Source organism: Tetrao urogallus, assembly GCF_951394365.1.
Source record: "Tetrao urogallus genome assembly, chromosome: 26".
Taxonomy (NCBI): domain Eukaryota; kingdom Metazoa; phylum Chordata; class Aves; order Galliformes; family Phasianidae; genus Tetrao; species Tetrao urogallus.
In genome coordinates, this window is record NC_136839.1 from 1,753,615 (window position 1) to 1,779,256 (window position 25,642).

Sequence of the window (25,642 nt, forward strand, 5' to 3'; positions counted from 1 at the left end):
CCTGTGAAGTGTGGGGGTAAAACTATCAGTGAAGGTCCCTGGGAACCTTCAGTTAACATGGTGTAGTTGGCAGTGTGTCAGCTGCTCACCTGTACTCACAGCGCAGTGCTGTGTTACCTGACCTTTTCTGGCATGTAATCTGATTGCATTTCTTCTTTACGTCGGTGCGTGAAATGGATTAAACCAGATTATTTTGTGTATCTCTGGTGTGGCAGCAGTGACCTTGGGAGTAAAATGGTTCAGTGATGGCTGCTCGGGGCCGTGCTCAGCATCTCCGTAGCAGCTGCTTCCCTGCTGAGCCTCAAAAAAACTCCCATTTCCACGAGTCCGACTTCTCTGCCTCTGCAGTCCGCCGGCACAGCAGGGGGCGCTGTTGCGCAGGCGACGCACAGCCTATTGGGAGGAGAGGGCGGTCTCCGTGGAAGGGCCCCTCTGGTACCGAAAGGAGACTCTATGGCAGCTGGGGGAGGGGGGAATCGGCGCCGGTAGTGGGAGGGCAGCGCGTAGGAGGTGACGCTCTGGGCGGCGATCGGTGGAGGAGGCGCGAGGCGGTGGCCGCTCTGGCCGACCGACTCGTTGGTGCGGAGTCCCGGAAGCGGCGTTCTCCGAGGCCGGGCGCGGAATGGCGGAGAGTCCGGCCGCCGAGGAGGCGGCTCCGGCCGCGGTGTTGGCGGCGGCGGCGGCGGGCAGCGGTGGCGGCGGCACCTCGACCAGCTCTGGCGGCGGCGCGGGGAACCCCGGCGTTTTCATCCCCGCCGAACTGTGGGCGGCCGCTGGTTTCGGCTCTTCTCCGGCTGCTTCCAGCGTAGCCCCGGGAAGCGGCGGAGCTCCCATCGCCGCAGCGGCGGCGGCGGCCGCGGGGGCCGCGCTCCTCACGCATTCCGCCTTCTGGGACCCCACGGTCAGCGGTGACTGGGACAGCGAGCGGCCCAGCTCGGCCTGCCTGCTGCGAATCAAACGGTGAGCGGGCCGCCCTGCCCTCCCCTCCCCCGGGGCCTCCTCCCGTCCTTCCCCGGCACGGAGAGCTCCGGCGGAGCCCCGCTGTCCCGCTCCGTGGTTGTGCGGGGCCGCCCGGTTTCCTACGCCGGTAACGGGGAACCGGGGCCGCGCCAAGGGGTTCAGCCGGGTTTGGGGCTGGGGACGGGTCCTTGGGGTCATCAGGACGGATCCTGGCGGTCGCTGGGGAAGAGGAGTCTCAGGAGAAACACTGGAAGGGATCGGCCTCTGTATCAGGTAGCAGCCGTAGGATAACGGTGATGGCATTACGTTGTGCCAGAAGAGGTTCAGGTTGGGTATTAGGAGAAATCTCTTCTCCAAAAGAGCAATGAGGCGTCGGCACGCAGGCTGCACGGGGAGGTGGTGGAGTTGCCGTCCTTGGAGGTGTTCAGGAACTGCAGAGATGTGGCACTTGGGGTCGTGGTTTGGGGGTGGGCTGGGCTTGGGTTTATGGATCTGAGAGGTTTTTTCCGACCATAATGATTCTGTAATTCATTACCGTGCCCAGGGGCTCTCTTAGGTGCAGCCCCAGGGCTCTGTGCTCAGGTGTTTGGGTGAAGGCCACAGACCCTGTAGGATATCCTCCTCTTCCTGTTGCTGTGGCCTTTGGCAGCCACGTTGTGTGGCACGCTGCCCTCATCCTGCCCTCGGGATTGCAGCGTGCTCAGTGGAGATGCTGTTAAATAGGAAGGGAATGAGCTCCTCTGCTTCCATCAGCAATCAAGTTGAGTTTTGCAAGATGTTATCCTAAACCTGCCGGTAGCAATCCTTTTTCCTGGTTGGTGCCCACCCATTTGGCTGCTCTGACTCTTTAAGAATCATCTGGTTAAACCTGGTATGTCAATAGCCTTTGATACCGTGAGCAATACGGTCTTTTATTGTTAGAGATTTTGGCACTGTTACAGCAAGTTCTTCCTCTTCCTTCAGAGCAGTATTGCTGCCTGCCAGGCTCTTGCTCATCCTTGTTCTGTTGCTTGTTCTAGAGCTTGTCTAATGTCTTCCAAAGATGGCACCAGATATTTTGGCAGTTTTCCATCCAAACACCAAAAGCAATAAACTTCATAATGCTAAGTAGGAAGGCAAAGCTCTCCTGTTGTTCTCAAACTCGTTCTTGCCCTGAAACCTCTCTGGACTCTTGTTGCTTCCTGATCAGGTCTAGTGGTAGCTTGTCCCAAAGTACAGTGCAGCTCTGATTGTGATGGGGAGCTTTTTGGCAATGAAAGGTGATGGGTGGTGTTTGGTGTATTTGTAAACTTGTTATTTTTCAGTTCGTTTAGTCCAGGAAATAAAACCATTGTCATGAAGTTGTGTGTGTGTGTCTGTGCTTCCTAATAGCACTTGACCCAACTGTGATTAAAACCAAACTTGACAGAGCGGTTTTTGGACACAGTTCAGTCACTGTATGTTGGGAAAAAAAGTGAATTGGTCTGCAGAAGGGACTTTGTAAATAGTCCAAGTGTATGGAGAGAAAACAGAGAGGTAAAGTTTTCTGTTAGGCAACAACATTCACCAATGAGAGCTTTTTTGTGCTGACCTTAGGAGAAGCTTACTGTTAATTCCTAGGTGCTGGAGTTGATTCAGGGTAAAAAGCAAGACAGCAGGTAGCGTTGATTCAGGGTTAAAAAGCAAGACAGCAGGTAGCCACGGTGCTGAGGTCTGATGCCTCACTGATTCACTGAATTCTGCCTGTACTCTTCAACTATTGTTTACGATAAGTTAAGAGAGCTCAGCCAGGAAACAGTCAGACCAAAGGAGAGCATCTACCACTTGGAGTTGCAAATTTCCATCTTAAAAATCTGTCCCTTTGCATTTCTACGCAGATTTGTCCTCTAGAACATTCCATGCCTCAAGGGCTGATGAACACCAAGGGAGCTTTTGACTAAATTCCTGTTTCCTTTGTTGCAGGGATATTATGTCCATTTACAAGGAACCGCCCCCGGGAATGTTTGTTGTGCCTGATCCCCATGACATGACCAAGGTAAGAGACACTTTGGAATGGGTTCAAGTTCCCACTCTTCTGTGTGTTGCTTTTGGTGGCTGCTCTGAGGATTCTCCCAAATGGTGTAATCCCTTCTCTCAAAACAAGAAGTCAGGGTGAGTCCTGTAAGAGCACAGTGCAGCTCTGGTTTTTTTTGGTGACAATCTGGGCTGCATTTAAATGGAAGGAGGCTGTCAAGGAAAAAATGGTTTTGTGGAGAGATACCATCACAGGAACCTGGGAGTTTCCACAGATAAAGTCCTATGAACTAGTGGAGTGCCAACCCAGCTTGTTCTTTGCCCTGCAGATGCTTGAAAAGAATCACAAGATTAGCTCTGTGGAAATCTGTTGGGCATGGGGGGCTTTGTGAGGGGCTGGAAATGAGGAACACCTGTCAGTCACTGGAAATGCTGAATTATATGTAAGTCACCTATGGAAGGCAGAGGTGTTTAACTGTTGTGACCTGGCAGTGGGATTTATCCCTGGGCCCAGATGCTGTCTTGCTGTAGAGCTGCCTGCCTGGCTCTCACAGGTAACAGCATCCCTTTCCCAGAGAGGTGGTAGATACCCTGTCCCTGAAGACAACACCTGAGGTCAGGTTGGACCAGGCTGTGAGCACCTGATCGAGCTGTAGGTGTCCCTGTTCATTGCAGGAGAACTGGACCAGCTGGCCTTTACAGGTCCCTTCCAACTCAAACAGTTCTACGAGTTCATGCAGATCTGACCTGCGTAGCTACTCCCATCACATCACCTCCAGCACATCTGTTCCCTAGGGCCAGGTGTGTCTCTTGCCTCTCCTGCCCCAGTTCTTCCCCTTCTGGCCGCCTGGCTCTAGGGATTTTCCAGGATAGGGAATTGCCAATTACGCCTGAGAGAGTGCAGTGATCTTGGAGGCTGGTGTTGCTCAAACAGTGATCTTGATCCAGTGCATTCCTTGGCTGATGCTACTTTTCTCCAGCCAGTGTCACCTCATCTAGCTGTGCTGGATTCTGAGAAAGCTCTGTGTGTGTGTGTGTGTGTGTGTGTGTGTGTGTATGGGGTTGCTTTGGTTTCTCCTCTGCTGCACACTTCTCTCACCCCCTTGACAGACTTGGCACTGCCTTGATTCCCTCAGTGTGAGCACCTGCCTGGCTTAGGGCTCTTGGATTTTTGGAGATGGTGCAAAAGGGAGTGTCTGTGTGCAGACAGCTCAGACCTTGGGCATTTTGCTGGAGCTCTGACCTCCCTGGGTTTGAAGGCTGAAAAGTGCCAAAATGCCCTTCAGCAGAAATGCGGGTTTGTAGAACAGCAGCCTTGGGGTTTTTAACTAACATCCTAGGTGGGTAAGAGGATCATTAAAGGAGATTGCTTGGATCACTTCAGGAGGATGGAAAAGGAGGAAGCTTCCCTAATAGCCCAATGGGAGCAGATTTCCTGGTATGCAATTGAGATTTTTGAAGGTAATTAGCGAGGGGAGCATGGGGTCTTAATTTCAGATCCTGGCAGAGGTAATTAAATGATTGGTTTCAATAAAACCAAATCAGCATGAGACCATAAAATTGAGGAATGTTCCAGTTTTGGCAGAAAATCTGCCTTTTTTTCTTGCTAAAATTAGCCTTTTTTTTTTTTCATATTTGAAATCTTTTTAAAGCAGAGCTCACCAGCTGAACTGTGATTCAGTCCTCTTTGGACTGTGTTGAGATGTATGGGAGGCAGCTGCCGTGGACTGTGGCCAAACCTCGCGTTGGAAACCTGCTCTGCACATTGAGTGTGGCAGAGGGGAGAGAAGGGTGCAGCAGTGGCTCTGGCTAAGGAGGGAAAGAGGGGGGGTTGTGTATGGCCTGCACGTGGCGTGTGCTTGGGGAAGGTGCCGTGTCCATGCCTGGGTGGAGGTATTGCTTGCCTTCGGTTGGCTTTGTTGAGGATTTGATGGTGCTGCACAATTTTGAAGTGGTGCGCAAGATGGGCTTTTGTTTTCCAGATTCATGCATTGATCACAGGCCCATTTGACACGCCTTATGAAGGGGGTTTCTTCTTGTTCCTGTTTCGCTGTCCTCCAGATTATCCCATCCACCCGCCAAGGGTCAAACTGATGACAACGGGCAATAACACAGTGAGGTTTAACCCCAACTTCTACCGCAATGGAAAAGTCTGCCTGAGTATTCTAGGGTAAGAGGAGACTTTGGCTGTTTTGGTGGGAAATCAGGAGGTAGCCACTGGCTGCACTGTGCCTCGCACATCTTTCTCAACGCTCTGTGCCCCGATCTTGCCCCAGACATGCTTGGATGCACCTCTATGCTTCTGTAAAGTTATGCACTGGATCAGAGTCGTAAAGCAGCACAAATTCCTCTTCTGAGCTCAGAGTCTAACTTGTCTCTAAAAGCATCTGAGAGCGGAGCAGGGGAAGCATGAAGTTCAGTGCATACTGTCACTTTTCTTCTTCCCCTTCCAAAGCCCAGGCTTGAGCGCTGCCTTTCTTCTGCTCTTGCTCTTTGCAAGCTGATCCTTAATGCTTTCTGAATGCAGGTTTTCGTGGTTTTAATTTCCTCCCTCTGTGTGGGTTTAAAAATAAATAAGATTAAAAGCCTCTAAGAACTTCCTTGAAAGCCATTTGAGTGCTCTGGGCTTCCACCTACATGTAGTATGTGAGGCTGGGTAGGTCTAATGATTTACAATCCCTGCTCCCATGCTGCCTGTTCCAACAGGCTCCACTGCTGCAAATGCTTGTTACTCACATACTTGGTTTTTAAACTGAGTCCTGGCTGATTCAGTGGCTTTTAGGCTCTACCAGAGGGACTCTGGCTGTAGTGTGATATTCCCCACCCCAGCTGTGATGGTTTTTCAGTTGCAAGTAAGAAAGGGCTTTTGCTGAGGCTCTGGACTGGTGCAGGTAGAGGCAGCCAAGTGGGGAAAGGGCAGCGATGGCTTGAATTGCTGTAGGGGTTTCATCAAACAACAGGAATCTGAGCACAGCTGTGGTTATTGTCTTTGGGATGGTTTCAGCAGCACCGTGTCCCTTATGCTAAAGTTGATTCAAGTCACTGCTACTCATCTGCTGGTCCAGGGCTGGGTGAGAGATGCAGTGTGCTGGGAAACATTTTCCTCAGCGTGTGAGCCTTTCTGATCCAATGAGCTGGATGCCAATGCCTGGGAAGCACTGAGGTGTGCAGGGCTTGTCTGAAGCTCAGGGGGCTGGATGCCCAGCAGCTTCCACGCAAGCTGCCTCGTTGCTCATGTACTGTAGCCTTGGCATGGAAGCTAAATTATTGAAGAGTGAACAAAGAGCCTCAGCCTTACCAGCAACGGGAAGCTGTGAATGAATTTAGGAAGAGCATATGTGGGTCAGTACATCCTTGTTCAGTTCCCAGGGAAGCAGCTCTCTATCTGGAGCTCGGATATTAATGGCAAGTAGCAGTTCTGACCTGTTGTTCTGTGTGGAGGGTTTTGCTACACCACGCATGTTAGAGGAGCACCTTGTTCCTACAGCAAGGCATCCATGAGTGCTTTTGGTGGCAGACCTTGTGCTGTCTGCATTACAAACTGCCCAAGTAATGGTCTTGTTTGAGTCTGCAAAGTTAGATTTAACTTCTTAAACAGTTGCAGTTCTTGACTTACTGTAGTGTTGGCAGCATGTGTTGCTTCAGGGTGCTGTACAAGATTACAGCCATAGCTCTGAAGTGCACCGAGAGGTATTTGAAGAATATTGAAAAATTGAAAATATTTAATTGAAGAATACTTGAATTTGAAGAATACTTGAAGGTACTTTTCCTCAGCTCACGTGTGATTCCCTCTGTGTGTTAGCTGTGAAGCTCCCCAGCCTCTTGCATGGCTCAGGTTAATGCTCTCATTTGACTGAGAGAATAAACTGCCTTCGACTTGGAAACTTTCTCGGTGTGCAGCGCTTTGTCTTTCTGTAGCAGCTGTTAATTCTCCTGTCACATTTCTGTAAGGTGTAGATGTGTTTTCTGAGCTTTCTTTGATATTTGGAGAGATGGTTGTTGCTGGGCTGATCCTGCCTTGTTAATTGATTCTTTTCTGTTTTGATGCTTCAGCACTTGGACCGGGCCTGCGTGGAGCCCAGCACAGAGCATCTCCTCAGTCCTCATCTCCATCCAGTCTCTGATGACTGAGAACCCGTATCACAATGAACCTGGCTTTGAGCAGGTGAGAGTTGGAGATGGTTCATCTTTGGTTCTGCAGCAATTTCTCCCTTCACTCCACACCTTGACCTGGTAACGAAATACATTCTGGAAATGGGGACAAAGCAAGGCTGTGTCACTTGGCTTTTTTTCAGTTTGCTCTGCCTCTGGTCAGAGCTCGAGGGGGAGGGAATTACAAAGCTCTGAACTGGAGGCTGCTTAGCTCTCATAGTGAAAAGTAACAGAAGAAGAAAAGGTGTTTCTCTGCTACATGACTCCTGATGCAGCTTCCTTGAGACACACTGTCGTGCAGAAACCAAACTGCTCAGGTTTTTGTGGTTCTGGCATCCCAGAGAGAGGCAGCTTTCTGTGCCAGCTATCAGCTGACTTGTCTCCCCAGCTGTGCGAGTCCAAGACTCTGTAGATGTAGAAAATGGTGCCAGCTTTTTTTTTTTTTTTTCCTTTTTTTTCCTCCTGTATAAATTAGCTCAGCATACACAAAACAGACAAAGCTGTAGTGGGTTCATGCACCAGTGAAATTCATCAGCCTCGAGAGAGAGACGAAGAGCCGTTCCAGTAACATGGACTCACTGGCCCAAATTCTATTTCCAGGAGAGGCACCCTGGGGACAGCAAGAACTATAATGAGTGTATTCGGCATGAGACCATCCGAGTAGCAGTGTGTGACATGTTGGAAGGAAAGTGTCCCTGCCCTGAGCCACTACGGTATGGAAAGGAGGCAGGGAGGGAGCATAAGAAAACGGGTGTGGGGAAGCAGGTTGAGATTCTCTGGTTGCCTTTCCTGAGATCCTGAGAGGTGCTCCAGAGAAGAGAAATCTTTAAATCGTCCTGTTCTAGTGCAAAGTGGTTTTGTTTCTTCTGAAATGGATGACTGCATCTCTGTCGTGCCCAGGAGCTGTGCAGTGATCAAAGCTGTGTTACTGTGCACAATGGCTGCATCCTCTGATTTGTGTTTGGGAAGAAATGTGCCTTCTTTTAGAGGGGAAAAAAAAGAACATTTCAGACAGAGAGAAAAGCACAGCTGTTGTAGAAAGACGTGCAGGGTCTGTTCAGCTGCAGCAGTGCTGCAGTTTGTTTTGTTCTGTGTCCTGCCTCGCTGTACCCAGTTAGTTGTCTGGCTTGAGCTGTGCTGATTACATGACTGTGGTTCAGTGGGATGCTGTGACCCTGGATGATGCCACCATTGTAATGCTGTCATTCTCTGTTGACTCTTTGCTCTCTGATTATGTTCAGGGGTGTAATGGAGAAATCCTTCATGGAATACTACGACTTCTATGAAGGGGTGTGCAAAGAGAGACTTTATCTCCAAGGTCAGACGATGCAGGTGGGTAGCAGATGATTTTCTTGTCAATTCAGAACTTGGATTCCAAATACACTCATAGTGGCAAACAGTTGCACTGTGTGATGTGCAACATGGGGTGGATCTGCACCTTTTCTATCAGCTGTGTTTCAACCACAGTTTCTATCCGCTGTGGTTAACTCAATTCTGAGTTAACCATGGAAATCCTGTGAATAAAACACTAACTTTCCTGAGTTTGGAGTATGCACACAGTGTTTTCAGGGCTGTCGGATTCCTCTCAGTGCTGGACCTGAGCCACACTCAGAGCAAGCAGATGCTTATAGCACTGTTTAAAGAAGTGCAGTTTGCTTTCATGTGGATTTGGTGTTAAGCAGGGGAGGCCCATATAGTCTATGCAATACTGATGGCAGCTGAGCTGTATTGCATCATTTTCTTGAGGTGCTGGTAAGATTTCTTTTTCATGGATTTCTCTGCTGGTACAGATAGGAACTTTTCTCCGACACTGTCAGAGTTGTTCTGTAAGATGCAGTTGAAAGTGGCTGACTGAGGCAAAAGTATCTGGAGGAGGAAGGATTAGGGGAACAGGACAATATGGCAAATACATCCAGACAGGTTGAACAAAGGAACTCATTTCTGTAGGAAAATAGACCTTGCAGAATAGACTGCCAAGCTATTTGCATCTGAACACGTCTTCCTCCCTCATCAGGCACCTCTTGTCTGACTCATTGAGAAATCTCACTGTTAAGGAAAGATGGAGGTGTTTGATTTAATGATCCAGTGTCTCTGATCTGAGCCCTTCTTTCCTGTCAGTGCCATCACTGACTGTGTAATTCATAACATGAAAGCACTCCTGAAGCAGGAAGGTTCATGTTTGGAGCGAGAAATTCCTGAAAATGAGAAATGAAAATGAGAGCACTGTGCTGAAGGCTGTATTTGGTGAGATCAGAGGATTGTCAGGTGTAATCAACTCTTGTTTCTTCTTCAAGGAGCCAGAGCTAGGTTACTTCTGAAGAACAGGATGGCTTGGGACTGCTGTGCTCAGTCTCCAGAGCTGGTGACTACCACAGTCTGTTTTCTGCTCACGTAAATAGCAGTGCAGGGAGTCTGAACACAGTTTGCTACTGTTATCTCCACTGCTCTGTATTTGAAATGAAGTCACTCTAGACAGATATAATATTGGTTCAGTGCTTGGCAGATGTGCTGTCTTGTTAACTCTGGAGCCACGTGGGACAGGTGAAACTTCACCACTCCTTCATGTAGCCCTGGCAATTGCCTTTAACATGGAATAGGGATAAAAGCAGGAAGTGTTTAAGCAGCTCAGCATCTTGATTTAAAATGTGGTTTCACAAAGGACAAGCTGTGCCTGATGACTCTGGTGGCCTTCTACAACAAAATGACTGCTGGTGGGTAAGGGAAGAGCAATTGGTATCAGTTCAGAGTTTTGTGAGGCCATTGACACGGTCCCATTGATCACAAGGTGGAATTCAACTCTGTGCTGGCCAGTTACTGTACAGCTTTCTTTAGACCATTATCCTTCTGGCAAGAGGTGTATATTAATGAATTCATCTCTGGTTTCCTTCCAGGATCCTTTTGGAGAAAAACGAGGCCACTTTGACTATCAGTCCCTATTAATCCGTTTGCAAGGAATTCGGCAGAAGGTGCAAGAGAAACATCAGCAGGAGAATACAGAAATAGACTCTGAGAGCAGCTCCTCTGAGACAGAGACAGACACTCAGGGCTGCTCCAAAGCTTAGAGCTGCGTTACCAATGGAGGCCAAGCCGTGGGGATGTTCTGTCTTCACACTAGAGTACCCCTGACAGACTCAACAACCAAACCAATGCCAGAGTGGAGAAAACTGTGGGATATCTTCTGTCTCCTTTTACTGCTCTGGTGGATAACGCTGAACGAGAAGACTTCATGCTAGACAAAGCCAAGCTTGTGACAGGCTACTCTTACAAGGTACTTACTCTACTAGAAATCCGGAGCATGTGGCATCAGGTTATTTTTGGAAAAACATCTACACTGGTTATTATTATTATTATTATTATTATTTTTGTCTCCATTTGATTAAAGAATGAGATGTAGACTGCGGCTCCTCTTTACAGCTTTTCTGTTCCTACAGTGAGGCCTTCCCTGGGGCCATGCTGAACATGGAGCTGTAGCTGTGGGAGCGCTTTGATGAGTCTGGGGTATGACATGGCCCAGGCACCGTGTGCCTGGATGAAACCTTTTTGTGCAGACTGGGAGAGATGGAGCCTGTTTGCTCTGTAGAGCCCATCTACCCGATGTCTTTCTTCTAGACACTGTTCTAGACAGACCAAAGATAAAGAGCAGTGGTGGAATCTGGGCTCCTTTCTGAAAGCTTTACACAAGCCGTGGGTGGCTTCATCCACTGAGATTTCAGGCACAAAAGGGGAGGGTGAAAAGGCAAGAATCTGTACATTGAGTGCAGGTCTGTTCATCATGGTGTTTTGGGGAAGGGGAAGGCGAGAAAATCATTGGTTCAGAGATAGGGGAGCACTAAAAAAAAACCCTAAGTCTTGTTTGTGTAACTCTTTAAGGTTTTGATTTGAATTTAGTATTCTAGAAGTGTTTTATTCTGGCTGCTCTGAACAGAGAGCTGGTTTGTTTCCTTCACTGAAGTACTTTTTGCTTTCCATCTCTCCAGTCAGTGTAATGTTTCATTTTCCTCCTGCCACCTCCCTCCCCACAGCAACCATCATTGCTCAGACTGAAATGCTACGATAAGGGGCAATTTAGCTCAGGAAGCCACTGTTTCTAGGTGGAGCTTTCCAGAGGTGTACACTTAGTTACTGACTGAAATTCCTTTGCCAAACTTGGCCAAGCTCAACGAGTGTTGTAAAGTTAACACTTCAGTACTTTGAATGTTTTAAATGGCAGCTTTTTACCGTGAGCAAAAGCAAGGCTGGAGGAGAGGTGTGTGCTGGCTGCAAGTGCAATTACGTCAAATATGTATTCAGTGCAACTTGGGTGGAGGTGAATAAAAGCTTCTCCACGTGAAAGACCCCGGGGATGATTGATGGAAGCAGTAAAATGTTTTGTTGGTAAATAGCTTAATCCACTTTTTTCATGAGGACACTGATAGATAGCTGAGCACAAAGTTGCACGTTGTCCCCTTCCCTCTCCCCCAGCACGGCTCTGCTGCATACTGGTGGTGGGAGAACATTCAGTGCAGTCACTCTTGTTCTAAAAGCAAAAAAAGCACGGGAGGAAAAGCCAAAAGACCCCTGCCATGCACTGCACAGAAAGGCATTGTCCTATACGTCACTGAATTATTTTCAGTCTCTGATTTATATTGGCTCTTGCAGAACTTAGAAGCCTGCACACTGCTCTCTAAGCAGCTCTGGAAGGTGGAAACGTTTGTGAACTGTAAATGTGCCATTTAACAAGTAGGGGAACCTTTCCTCCCTTCTAGCAAGCAACCTCCCCTGGGTCTGTCACTGGTGTGAATTAGACTTTAACCTTACCTTCCCTCAAGGGAAAGCTAAACTTACATAGGACTCACTCAACACACACACCAAAAGAGAGTAAATAAAGCTGTGTTCACCTTCAGATAAGGTCTCAGGGAGGCAGCAGGGTCTCCTGAGAAATCATGAGCAGTATGCTACTTTTCTGCCTCTGTAATCCTGTTGTAAATGTCACGTTGTTTGTCACCATTCAGTAGCATTGTGGATAGAGCTGTGACTCTGCTGCCTTCTCAAGGCAGAGCTGGTTCTGAAATCTGTTTGCGATGCATGTGGCATTACCATCCACCCATACAATGAAACAAGAAAATGCCTTATTGTGGACACTATTCACATAACTAGCATGTGGCTGTAAAAGAGAAGTATTAGTTTTCTAGCTCTAATGTTGTCTGTCCTACCATTTCTGAATGTTTCCATTTCAAAGTGACAATCCTCAAATGACTGCTTTAGGCAGAGATGTTTTAGCAACAGATTTTTAGACCTAACTGAGTCAAAAATATATGCACAAGAGTCACTCTAAGATACCTTGTTTATATACTATTGTACATAAGATTTTTTTTTGTGCAATAAAGTTTGTTTTGGCAGAATCTAGACTGTGGTACTCCTTGGTGGAACGACGACTCATTCACAGGACAGAGGGCTGCAGCACGGTTTCTGAGTGGCTTTAGAAGCATCACTGCAGGCAGCAAGAATCTTTAGACAGTCATTTTTGCATCCTCCGTGACTGCAGTGGCAATAGCAATACTTTTTCTCTTGCTGGGAGGAGGTAGCTACCATTTGCAATAAGTAGTGATATTTCCACTCACAACAGAGGAGAAAATCCCCAAGGTAACCAAGCATGAATTGGTCCTATGAAACTTGTCAAGCTAGACACTTCTTTTTACAAAATTTTATTTCAAGTCCACTGTCCCTCTGTTTCAAGTGATATGCAAGTACCCTCACAAGAAGACTTGGATACAGGCACAGAACATTTAGCAGTCAAGGTATTGCCTCCTTGGCTTCCTCTGGAGTGATTTCCTGAGAGTACAACTCTGTAAAGAGAGCAGGCAGCCAGTACTGAGGTTCTCCTGCTGCCTGTGTATCCAGCCAGGCCATTCCTTCCTTCAGCAAGTGTTCCTATTCAAACAGAGCAGAAACCGTGAGCAAAGCATAACTAGATAGCTGACAAGCCATTCACAGGGGAGGCCTCACCCTGCATTTATTGTACAGTAAGGGAGTGTGTACAACTCAGATTTCTACTCATCCTGAGCAGGGGAAAATGTAGTTTGGACACCTAGTCATGCAGGAGCAGAGCTAACACATCCCAAATTTCAGTGAGATTAGAAGTCACAGCAATATCATCCTGTGCACACTGCCTTTGGTCTGCCACCTAGCTTGGGATCACCTGTGCATGCAGTGACAACACACACAGTCACCAAAGCGTCTGCAGCTCTGATGCAGGAGCAGCCACTCTACCCTGTCACCGACCTCCATCATGCACAAGAGGCCCTCATACATACCAGAATTTGCTTTGCACGTTCCACCTCCCACTTCAGACTGGACTTGATCTCACCAACTGTTACATAGCCCTTTTTCTGAAAAGAGAGGGGAAAAAAATAGCATGCTTGGAGTCGAGACTTAAGCCCACACTTTAGAAGAGTGTGGACAGTTTTACCTACAGCCCTGATCTAGCCAGAGCACAAACTCTGGATTCACATTCCTGCTGGAACGTTATTTTCCACTCCACGTGTTCCCCGTCACAGAAGCAGGGAGATTCTTTCGAGGTGGCATTTTAAAGTCTCCTGGCTCAATACCTCTGCAAGCTGCAAGACAACCGTGTGATCCATGTTCAGTTCAGCTGGTACAGACTGAATCAGATACGTTCCACCAACAGGGATAATCCCAAAGCCACTCCCCAAGACCTTCAGTTTCTTGATTGCACGAAGGAGATCATCTCTGAAAGCAGAAGTTAAGGCAGGGCTTTAAGCCAAAAGCCTCTCCCAAACTGCACTAAGTTTAGTAAATGAGGAAGACTTCATGGGAAGAGGGTATAAGATACAGCTACTGGAGCTTGCTGCAATTTCAGATAATCAACAGCTGATTTTTCTCCTATTATTAATTTACAATTAATTTATCTGTGTCCCTTTACAGAAATACAGAGTTCCATCAAAGGGACACTGGTAAAATCCAAGCTGCAAGTGCTAAGTTTAAGATTCAGCCCCAATTACCAATTCTAGGGAATTGTATCCTAACCCTAAAATCTTCTGCTCTAAGGCCAGGTGTCAGTCCCTTCCTTTACAGCTTGGACCAAAGCAGCTTCAGCAGACTGTGACAGTAGGAGTGCAGCATTTGCAGCCCAAGCCAACAGCCCTTTATACTTATGGCTCACTCCTGAAATAGTCATTAACTACAGAGCACATGCACATGACAAATTGCTAGAATTTGGAGTCCAATTAACAGCAGCACCTTCAAGCCCAGCTGAGATCAATCACTCCGTTTCCTCTTTCTCATGTTACTTGATTCCCTTCTCCTACAATATACAGACACTCACTGGCTGACTTCCTGAGCAAACTTCCCTCTTCCCTTCAACACTTGCTGATGAAGTTCTTCCAGTGTTATCAGACCTAGGAGTCAACAAAAGGGGACAAGAAAGCATAACTGCACAGCAAGAAAATTACTCCAGCAGTAGTAGTGAAGGCTTCTTTGTGTGTTGACCACTGGCTCACTCTTGCCTCACATTATACTCCCACAGTGTATCAGATTCCAGCTCCTATTGGCTTTGCTGTTGCCCACTCTTAGCCTCAGATTGCACGATTGGAGTGAAGACAGACAGAGAGAGATCCTCACCTCCATTCCTGTGTTTCAGAGCCAGGCAGACTTCAATAATCTGCACACCCAATTCATAGTAGAAGTCACCAACTCCCAGCATTTCTGACCAGAATCCTTTACCAGCTGTGAAGTGAGAAAAAAAGAAAGCAGTTGGACCATCAGCAAAGACACCTTCCTTAAGAGCCACTGCTGCTCACAAACCTCACTGTGAGGATCTCAGTGAAGAGCCTCTTTGGTTACCTCCACCTTTTTCTTTTCTCCCTTTTAAATTTACGTATCACCTAAAAGCATATTACAGCATTCACAAACCCTAAGAATCGATACACCATCAGACTTCCCCAAGGACAATTTCTGACAGCTTCACTGAGAATCCTTCCCAGGAGGATCTTCAGCTGTTAACCCCTGCTGCCTGGTCCTCACATGCTAAAGGATCCACTCCGATTGTTGCACACATATCCTGGAACTGGACCCGGAATTCGGGGTTTTTTCGGATCTCTTGCTTATGTTTGCTGGCAAACTCCTCCAAGTTGGTTTTAAACATGTCCAGCTGCTTAGACATCTGAAGGACAGAGAAAAGAATTTCTGTTCAATCCTTCTGTGAACACAGCCCACAGTAAACATTAAGCAAGCACAGCCCTAAGGCAACACTCAGCACTCTGACACACTGCCCAGCCTCAATGCACTCAAAAGGAAGGAAACAGCTCTACAGAAACGAGATGTTGCTAAGATGGAGAGGAGAGAAGCAGAGCAACATCTGCAGCAAACAGCACAATTCTTAGAGGAAAAAGCAGCCCAGTGGTGCCATCATTTAATGCTCCAACCCTGAAACAATGCGAGATGAAGCCTGGATTTACAGCTGGGCTGACAAACACGGTTACACCACAGCAGGCTGGGTCTCCCACCTGGGCCAACTGGTCTTCAGCCAAGACTGTCCCTCGCTCCTTGTATTTGGCCTGCAGGATGAAAACAGAACGGTAGAGCCAGCGCTGGAGAACACAGGAACCAAACCCTAAACTGGGCGAGGGAAATGTTCCTTAAGGACATACGAACCCGGAAACCAAACGAGGGAACTGCCAGAAACCTCGGGGCACCCTGAGCTTACGGCAGACACAGCTGCGGAGATGCTGAGGACCCCACTTAGAGCCGGACACCGCAACTGCCACCAACCACAAGGGACCTGAACCCCTCACACGGGAACACCGGAGCCTGGCAGCTCACCTGTCCCGACACCGGCGGAGTTTGACCCCCTACGAACGCACTTAGGAGCTCCCACCGGGGTCCGGAACCACCTCCCCACGGACCCGACCCCGCCTCACCTCCGCCAGCTTCTTTTTGGCGATAGCGCCCGCGCCCACCCCTCGCCGGTGCATCCCGGCGCCGCCGCCGCGCGTCGCGCACTTTCTGACGTCATCAACCCGCGACGCGCCACGTGACACACAGGTGGGCGGGGCCTTCCGCTCCACGCCTCCGCCTTAAGGGACGCTTCTGGTGGCAGCCGGTGGCTCTCAGGGGCTGGTCGGGGCTCGGTTCGTCTCAGCCGCCTTTATTGTGGGTCAGGGGGCTGGGTAACGCATTTTATGGGTTCTAGAGGAACAAAGGCTGAGAGGAGAAAATCGACGTCTATTGAAATTAAAGAAAAAGAGAAAAGCTCTTTATGCTGATTGCAAAAGTTGGACAAGGATGAAAGAATCTCGTCACCCAAGGAAGTTGTGGATGCCCCATCCCTGGAGGCAACGGCAACTCCTAAAATGCAAACCCATCCCCTCCTCCTGTTCAATTCGGACTGCTGTAGGCTGAACTCGCTGAGCACCGTGCCCCTCTATGGGAGGATCTATTGACAGGGCGAGAGGAAATGGCCAGAAACTGCAGCATAGGAAGTTCTGCACAAATGTGCAAGCACTTCTTTATGGTGAGGGTGACAGAGCACTGGAACAGGCTGCCCAGGGAGGCTGTGGAATCTCCTTTGGAGATCTTCAAGACCCACCTGGACACCTACTTGTGTGTGACCTGGTTTAAGGAACCTGCTTTGATGGGGGGTTGGACTCGATGATCTCCGGAGGTCCCTTCCAACCCCTGTGATTCTGTGACACGTGCTTTTATTTTAATTGCTGAGTTAAACCCCACCCGTCCCCAAATGAAAACTTCATCTGATTGCAGTTTCAGGCTAAAAATCTTTTATTTCTTCCATTGGCAAAGTGGGTGATACTCAACGCAGAGCCTCCTCCTCAGTGCGGCTGTGGGAGCTCCTCAGGCGGTGCTGTTACACAGCTCTACATGGGAGGGGAAAAAAAAAGCCATAAGTCCTTATGGAACCACATTTACCCTATTTTAATGCAACTCCGACAGCAAACAAAATGTGATTTGTTGCCTTCTTTACCCCCCAGTCCCCTGTGGCACCTTTTAGATGTCTTGTGATAGCATGACATATCTCACAGCTAACAGGTATCCAATAGAAAGTAGGTATAACTTCTGAGAGAGAGCAGCAACAGATCAGAGGAGCAGGATACAAAGGTGTGCATCCTTTCCCTTCAGGATGAGCTCAGCACTCGGCTGTTGTCTCTGCTTTGTTGTTGTCTGCTTGGTTCCCGTTATCTGACCAACCTGCATGGAGCTCTCTGTAGCACAAAGCAGCCCCCATCTCCTCCATTCATGGCCAGCCCACCCTTCTTTCATAGAATCATAGAATGGGTTGAAAACGAGCACAATGCTCACCCAGTTCCAACCCCCTGCTGTGTGCAGGTTGCCAACCAGCAGACCAGGCTGCCCAGAGCCACATCCAGCCTGGCCTTGAATGCCTGCAGGGATGGGGCATCCACAGCCTCCTTGGGTGAGGAGATTCTTTCATCCTTGTCCAACTTTTGCCATCAGCATAAGGAGCTTTTCTCTCTATCTCTTTTTAAATTTCAATAGATGTTGACCTTCTCCTCTCAGTCTTCGTTCCCCTAGAACCCATAAAATGTGCTCTCCATTCCTTTGAGTCCCCCTGGAACCTCAACCTTTTGCACCCTGATTTCTTGTTTTTCTCTCTGCTTTTCACACTTAAGTTTACTGAATAGAAAGGAAACATCATTTCCAAGTTGAACATCCCCTCTTCTCAGAAAAGCAGGGCAGAGGATTTATTAACCCTTCTCTAGATGGTCATTATTTGATGTTTGTCCATCCCCCAGTTCATCATTGAAGATTTTTTTGCAGAGCTTCTGACCAAAGCTCTCAACTCTCCAATGAAATTCAGTTAAGCCACATTGTGTGAGCACTCAGTGGTCATCAGAAGATGGAGCACTGCAGCAAGAACCCCTGGGGCAGGAGCTTTGTACAGTGCCACAGTGGAAAGGATGGTTTTTACTACAGGGTTAGGCAGAACAGCTGCTCACCATGGTCTGCAGAGGTCAGTTGACATTAACCATGTCAGAAACTCCTGGTTCACAACATCCTTCAAATCTTCTGAACCATCCAGAGAAGCAGAACTGCAAGAAACGTGACATGCCATCAAGAGAGGAAACAATCTGAATGCAGTATACAACAATCTTCTCCCAATCAAATCACAGATATTTTATTTTCCTTTGATTTAATGCGTTGCTTGTCAGCTTGTCAACCCTGAATCCTGGCAACATTTCCTTCTTTTGATTCTCAGTACTCTGTTATTCTTAACTAATTTTTTTTCCCCACTTCATCCTTAAAATAAAGAGTCATTTTTCTCCCTCCTTATTCTGAAAAAGCCAAAAAGTGCAAATCTCTGCCTCCCAGCCTAGATAAAGTAGTAGTCCTCGCTTCTCCCAGGGGCACATCAGTTTCACTTCAGTTGTCACTGGTGAGTTTTATTTCGATAGGGCTTTGAATAAACCACACTGGAATGGTTTGGTTAATTCAAAGTGCTTGGTTTTAAGCTGTGATGTGAAGGATGCTGTAGGAACAGCTGTGTCTCAGCTCTGTCAAAAACAGTGCTCAGGCTTCAGCAGAGCACTGAGTTTGTTGAGGCTGTTCTGATATTACCTGAGAAAGAGCAACCAACCGACCAAAAAAACCCCAAAACAACCAAAAAGCCAACAGCCTGGACAGCCTCCTCAATCATCTGCATTTCTCCAATGTGAATTTGTTCAGAAATTTTAGAGGGATGGAAGCTTTTTTTTTTAATCTTTCTTGTCTCCCTCACCCATGAGACAATTGCAAAGCATGGCATTCCTTTCTGAAACAGAAATCCTTTTGCTTGCTGATGCTTATCACCTATTCCTGCCCTATAGCATCCCTCCAAAGGTTGAGAACTTGGGGACTTCACCACCCCCCCCTCTTGGGACCGGATTCTGTTTTCAGTTCTCCGCTCTCACCTCTGATTCTCCTTGGCTTTTAGGAGCCAGGCAAGGAAGTCTTTGGCTTCGTGGCTGCGCAGGTCCAAGCTTTGGTCACTCACTGCGGATAGCTGGGGCTCGGCTTCTCTCTTGTACGGCTCAATGACGTTGCTGGCAAGGCAGAAATGGGCAGAAATCTCAGCCTGAGGCACCGCAAGAGGGTGCTGGAATGCTGCTTTTCCACAAACCCATCTCCCTCCCCACTCCGTCCAACCGCAGCAATGGGAGAAGGCGGACTGGAGCACGGAGGAGGCAGTGCCGTGTGCCGACAGAGCAGAAAAAAACCTCTAGGATTTAGGGAAGAAAAAAAGAAGCAAAAAAAAAGAAAAACAACCCCTTTGCCCCCCGGGAATCACTGCTGCAATCCAAGAAAAATATCCTCAGCTCTGCATCGTAACGCAGCCATCACTCGGCTGACGACAGCTGTGAGTTTGGAGCGCTGGAAGTCTGCACACTCACTCGCTTTTCTTCTCTCTCCGGGCCAGCAGCCACTCCACGAAGTTCTTTTTCAGCATGTTGTCCATCGTGCGGCTGTAGTCGCTCGCCAGCGTGGCCTCAGAGTAGCGTCTGTGCATCGGTCTGGAGCCCGGAGTCCTGATGCTGAGGCTGTAGGAAGAGTAGAGTGGAGGAGAGAGGAATGAGTGCTGCCCAGCTCTGCAAAGCAAATTGCTGACCGGACAAGGAGCTGCCGTGCTCCTCATCCCGGTAACCATTACTGCCTACTGACACATTTGCAGCTCGTATCTGATAGCTTACGGGGTGAACTTGGGATGTTTGGAGCCAGCGGGACTCTTCATAGCATCACTGAATCATGGAATCATTAAGGCTGGAGAATATCTCCAAGATCATCCAGTCCAACCACCATCCCATCACCAATATTGCCCGCTGACCCACATCCCTCAGAGCCACATCCGCTTTCCTGCCATATTCTGATGGATCCAAACTTTGACTCAGCCTAAAGGACGCTCAGGCACCTTTTCCAGTGAGCTACACAACAAGGAAACCAACCCCTACATCCTCAAAGAGCCTGAGGGCGGGATGGCAGGTGACAATTTGAGACCTTCAGACCAGTCTGACAATGCAGACATGGTTCAGGACTGCCTAAATTAGCCAAGGATGTCAGGGCTGATCTTCCTTTGGTACTATTAGCTGGAATTACATCAGCTCCTACTCCTCTAATAGGGATTCTTTTGGACCTTCTTGGGTAGCAGCTGGAGGTTCTGTTTCAGGAATTGAACGAAAGGAGGGAAAGCCTTTCTTATGTCCCCACTTTATGTAAGTGGTCACATTTTCAGAAGCTTAAAAAAAAGAAATGCCCCCTAGCCTACTTCTTGTGTGATGATTACATCTTGTTCTAGTTCCCAGCCAACCTTCTCTCCCTGGTCGACTTCCAGCTTGCTACTCCCAACCTGGAGCAATAAAGTTTCTAGGGAAAACTTGGGAGTTCTTGGCTTTGGCATAAAGGCTTTAGTTTGAGATCTCTCTTATCATTTGTTCATCTCTTTATATCCAAGAGCCACCTCAGGACTCGTGTTCTCACCTTTATACCAAGATGCCAATGGAAAGAATCCATTTGCTTCCAGCGGGAAGTTGGAAAAGGCTCAAAATACATCGTGTGCTTTCCAGAACACTCACCCTGAGACGTTCTCTTCCATCAAAACAAAGCTCAGAGAAGCAAAAAGCAGCGAGAGAACTCTCAGAGACATCATTTTCGTGGCTGATTTCTCTGTTCAGAAGCGGAGGGCGATCTGGATATTTGGCCTTTGGGACAGAAGGGACAAGACAGTGAGCCCAGAGGGATGTGCCACGACTGGGCACAAGTCTGTGCTTGTTATCATGGCTCTTCAGCCCTTGTGCTTAGAACAGCCTCCTCCACCACACATAGCCCTCCTTTGCCATTCCCAGCTGAATTACTTGTTCAATCCCAATGCTTTTCCACCACCTCGCTGCCTTTATGATGTTTGTTCCCCATACTTTTATTGTAACCACCAAATTCACCGTGGTTTGCACATTCCTGAAGGCAAGGGCATCGTCCTGCTCCGTGTTTGCAAGCTGACCCCGAGGGATCCCTCCTCAAGGATCAGTTCAACCTTCAGTATGTGAATGGGATCAGGCAGTCCCAATGGCAAGGAGGAGAAACACAGCACCCTGCCTTTCCCTCCCTGCAGGTCTGCAGGATTTAGGAGCCCAATCTAATTACTGCTAAGCTTTCTGTTGGTATGGATAACGCCTTATAGGTAGGGAACACATCTAGAGCCACTGGGTATCAGTTGGGAGAAGCATCCCAGGACAGTGACAGGATTGAATTCCATGGTTTATTGGTTTCAGGCTGTTCTTAGTCCACAGCTCAACAGCCCTCAGACATCTGAGCTCTTAATTATATCCCACCTCCACAAACTGTACAAAAATGGTTTTGATCATGGCTCAGGGATGTGGTTTATTGTCTGTCACCTCACTCTTTGTTACAGATGTGTCTGGAATCTGCATTGCCCTGCAGAGCTACTGTTCACAAGAATCGAATGATGACAAGAAGTAGAGGCGTGGATCAGGACTTCAGCATCCCATCCTTCCAAACTGCACTCCTACATCAGTGCAACTTTGCTCACACTCTTGCAACAGCTCAATTATTCGTTTGGAGAAAGAAAGTTTTGACATTGCTCATAACTGAGGCACTTTTTTGTTCCTGGGAAACTGTGGCATCATTGCACGAACGTTTTCAGCCTTTCCGATTGAATGAGAGAAATATCAGATGTGTTCTGATATCTCAGAGACATCAAAATCAGAGGAATACCCCAAAAAGCAAAGCGTGCTGTTCTGAGCACTCACAACCCCCCTAAAACACTTACAGCTAAAGCCAGAAGTTACAGAATGCATCGACAGAAGTGGGTTTCATGATACAAAAAAGCTGGGGGATATTCTATACGGGAACAGAAGAATGGCTGTGATTAAACAACGGGTTTCCCCTCTTATTTACCCTTCATTTTCTATACTGCTGTAGGTATGACAGTGAATCTGAAAACAGTTATGGGGTAAGAGAATATTGTGCTGCCGAAGGTAATTATCTACAAAAGCAGGAGAAGAAATGCGTTGTAGCCTTAATCTGAAGGAGGGGTCGCGCTCATTCTCTGCAGATTTTGCCAAAACAGGGAGGAAAAAGCAGTCTGCATTTTCAGAGATGGTCGGAACAAACATTCCTGAGTTCACACAAGACCCCTTTGTCTCCGTGATGCTCAGCTCCAGCTCTGCTCCACCCGTCTGGTGTGCATTTTGCTGCAGTCCCTGCACTGCTTTACCTTACCCTGAGATCCCTTCAGACAAGTGGAAAACATCTCCTGATGGATCTCAGCTATGTGAAGGTCTTAAACCCCCTTGTCCAACGCTGTCTGCTTTGGAAGAAACATTCTCCTTGCTTTATCCACAGCCAGGAGGATGCAAAAAGCCACTGAGAACCATTTTTCCTCGTTTCCCTGTGTTACATACATGTAAAAGGGCAGATCCCAGCCTAAGATGCGCTGCATGCCAAACCCTCCTTTGAAATCATGGTCTTCACTGCTGAATTGCTCCTTCCTGCAGACCCTACCAGAAAGCTGCTGCTCCTGCACTGCCTGGGGAACAACTCAGCCCAACAGCTCACCCTGCTCTGCTGCTTTCAAGCCACTCTCACACTCATATAAGGAAAAAGAGTAAAAATAAGAAATAAAAAGAGAGTCCAACAGAGAGCTGCTTACCTCCCTGCTCCCCCGAGGATGCCCAGAAGCTTTCAGCCAATTCTGGTGCCCAGAAAAGACCCTTCAGAGCCTTTATATACATTCCCAGTGTGGGACCAAACCCACTTCCATGAGGCAAACAGGAAACTGAGCACCAATCAGAGCAACTCAAACCCGCTTAGATCTGCTCCATTAGGTCCATTGACCCGCAGAGCAGGGAAATAACCTTTTAAATTATGTTTGCATTAATGGTAATTAAACACGAGTATATCGCCAAATCAAGAACTGTGGGCAGAATACAAATGGCATCGGGCTGCACCTTATTTCCACACAGCTTCCCTGGCAAAACCTTTATTAATTCCCATCTCTTCTGCTGTCAGGTGTGAGTGTCACCTCAGAGAGACCCCTTGTGCTTTTCTCCCATGGTAGGAATAACTTTGCTAAGAGCAAAAGCTCCAAGTTTTCTTTTTGCCACCACCAGCACTGAGTTGGGGCAAATGAAGTGTGTTCTGCAGCCCCCTGTGCAAATCCCAATGCTGGGCGTAGTGGCTACCCCCCAAACTTGGCATCTAAGGGGCTCCCTCCATTTGGGATGGACAGCAGCAAGCAGGAAATCGTTAGGAATTAGCAAGGCAGCATTAGTTGAAGGGATGGAGGGTGGCATTGGGGTGGTTAGCCTTGGGGCAGAGCACCGTTCTGACATTTCTGAGAGTGTTCCTGTTGTGGTGTGCCTGATACAGTGTCCTCCATGGTGTCCAACCTGCTCTGGGTCTACTTGGGAGGAGAAGTAATGCATCCTGCTACGTGCATCCAGGGGAGGGGCTGCTCGCAGGGGTCTCTGCTGCCTTCAGCTCCAATCTGTTGCAGGAGTGTTTTCCTGGCAGCTTAACCCACGCACTGAGCTCTGCTAGCATCCATTCCCTTGCACAAGGGGCAGCCCTTGGTGGGACTGCAGGAATAATGGCAATGTCTGTGATTTCAGCATGGATGAGGGCATCACTGCACCCCAAGGCATCTCATCCTTAACGAACACAGAAATCCAGTGCAATGAGAGACAGATCTCTGTATAAATGCTTGCTAAAAAGTGCTTCCCTGCTGTGACACTGCCAAATGTGGGTTTGCTTCAGTCACCACCTGTATTCCTATACCAGGAGGGCACAAAATGATAGACACACAGCATCCTGCAGCCCTGCCTGGCACAGGACTCTCTGCCCTGCAGTTACACAACAGCCTGGCACGGCCAGCCCCTGCTGCATCTATATTACATTAAGATAAAGAATCAGAAAGACTTTTTTTTTGCAGGTAGATTAAGAGCTCAGTGCTATTAGGGAGCAATTATTACTTTCACAGGAACTACTTAACATTCGGCTTAATCCTTTAACCAGCAGCACACCAGCATGCCAGTGTAGCCAAAAGCTTTTCACTCACGCAAAAGCATCGTGCCTGCAGTAATAAATGTTGCACTGTAATAATTACAAGTAAGCAATTCACACTCTTATCACTGTTGCTAATCAATAAAATAGAGTAGTTTATCCTGGTGTCTTTATTATATGTATTCTGGGCACTTTGCTGCCAGTCAACTCGGATATCTTGTTTCTCCAAAGTGTAGGCTGTTTGTTTTCCTCTCATTTAGTGCCTCTGTGTGGTAGGGAGTTAATAGAGTGAAATAAATATCGAGCATTAAATGATGGGCTGTTCACAGTTACGGTTGTTTCAGGGTATCTGTTTGTGATCCACTTTGGACATCAGCATCGCTCTGAAGTTTCTCACAATCTTGCAGATAAAAAAAAAAAAAAGGAATAATACAAAAATAATTTGAAACCAACCAAGCAGATTAAAGACACGAGTGCAGAAACGAGGAGTAAAGCACTGACAGAAAAGAGCCATGTGCTGCTTTTCTTCCCCCCCAGCACAACAGAGGGTCTATTAAACATGTCGACCTTGCTCTTCTCCAGCCTTTGCCCATCACAGCTCCCCTTATAGCACTGCCTGCACTCCCTAATAACAACTTGCTTCATGAGCTTCAGCTGGTTCTTAGCTTGGGACAAAGGACACTTCTGCTTAGGTTTCACCCAGCTGCAGCATTTCCCTCCCTGCAAATAAAGCAGGAGAGCCAGGGCTGCCCCGTGTCACCCACCCAGCACCCAGCACCCAGTGCCAGTGCTCTGCTCCCCTCTGCAGCAGACCTGAGCAGTCGGGGGCTCTGGGAATCTCAGAACGTGTTGGGAAGATCCCAGCTGTGTTACTGACACAGTCCCACTCTGCTTTGAGACACTGAAGCACCTCGAGGGCAACTTTGATTATAAAGTGTTTCAAGCATCAGGCGTCCCTGTAATCGTGAAAAGCAGGGCTTGATGTGACCTGAAGAGGTTGATCCTTCACCCCCTGCTTCCAGACAGGCTTGGCTCTGCTTAAATCATTCCCAATGGATGAGAGCCTGATCTGTTCCCAAAGGTTTTCAGACACGGAAATTCTGTAACTTCCCAGTGAATGTTTTGTAGAATTCTGCTGGACATCTCACTTTAAGTGGAGCCATTTACACCTTCGTCCCATTCCCAGTGGATGTGGTGAGCAGGATTTTCCCTTTCCCTCTCAAGCAGTGCTGCTCAGGTGCTGTTCTGTGTGGCAGCAGTGAGGGCATCTCTTCTGCCACAGGGGAAGGATTTCAGGTGTTGCGCAAGCCACATGAAAACACTTGCTGCTCCTTTTTGCATCAAACATTGGGCTGATCTGAGATTGCTGCTTGTATCCAGCTGTGATTGATTACCATCAGCATTTGCTCTGTTCCCCGCAGGGACAGATGGATGATTTTTGGTACTTTTTTTTGTTTTCCTAAACCCTCTCCCTTAAATCATAAGCATTGGAAAAAGCATCGTTTTCCAATTC

The 25,642-nt window shown here is 47.9% G+C and overlaps 3 protein-coding genes across 5 annotated transcripts; 1 reads left to right on the top strand and 2 right to left on the bottom strand.

The window, feature by feature from the left end:
• Positions 1 to 560: 560 nt before the first annotated feature.
• Positions 561 to 10,166, top strand: UBE2Z (ubiquitin conjugating enzyme E2 Z; the record flags this gene model as incomplete). Its single annotated transcript, XM_079547334.1, has 7 exons — positions 561 to 960; positions 2,902 to 2,974; positions 4,935 to 5,122; positions 7,006 to 7,117; positions 7,705 to 7,817; positions 8,346 to 8,436; positions 9,996 to 10,166. The coding sequence occupies exons 1-7, from the start codon at positions 623 to 625 to the stop codon at positions 10,164 to 10,166; spliced, it is 1,086 nt and encodes a 361-aa protein (XP_079403460.1). The 5' UTR covers positions 561 to 622.
• Positions 10,167 to 12,876: 2,710 nt separating this feature from the next.
• On the bottom strand, positions 12,877 to 16,076 carry SNF8 (SNF8 subunit of ESCRT-II; the record flags this gene model as incomplete). Of its 3 annotated transcripts, none has more annotated exons than XM_079547038.1 (8): positions 12,877 to 13,014; positions 13,398 to 13,469; positions 13,692 to 13,833; positions 14,429 to 14,501; positions 14,725 to 14,829; positions 15,127 to 15,265; positions 15,609 to 15,659; positions 16,023 to 16,076. In XM_079547038.1, the coding sequence occupies 8 exons, from the start codon at positions 16,074 to 16,076 to the stop codon at positions 12,877 to 12,879; spliced, it is 774 nt and encodes a 257-aa protein (XP_079403164.1). The 3 variants fall into 3 exon arrangements, with proteins under 3 accessions (XP_079403164.1, XP_079403163.1, XP_079403165.1); XM_079547037.1 differs by having other exon boundaries at positions 13,398 to 13,472; XM_079547039.1 differs by lacking the exon at positions 15,609 to 15,659 and having other exon boundaries at positions 13,398 to 13,472.
• Positions 16,077 to 18,073: 1,997 nt separating this feature from the next.
• Positions 18,074 to 20,758, bottom strand: GIP (gastric inhibitory polypeptide; the record flags this gene model as incomplete). The annotated part of the gene is made up of 4 exons (XM_079547195.1): positions 18,074 to 18,170; positions 19,029 to 19,160; positions 19,509 to 19,655; positions 20,685 to 20,758. 4 exons carry the CDS (start codon positions 20,756 to 20,758, stop codon positions 18,074 to 18,076), a joined length of 450 nt encoding a protein of 149 aa, XP_079403321.1.
• Positions 20,759 to 25,642: the final 4,884 nt, after the last annotated feature.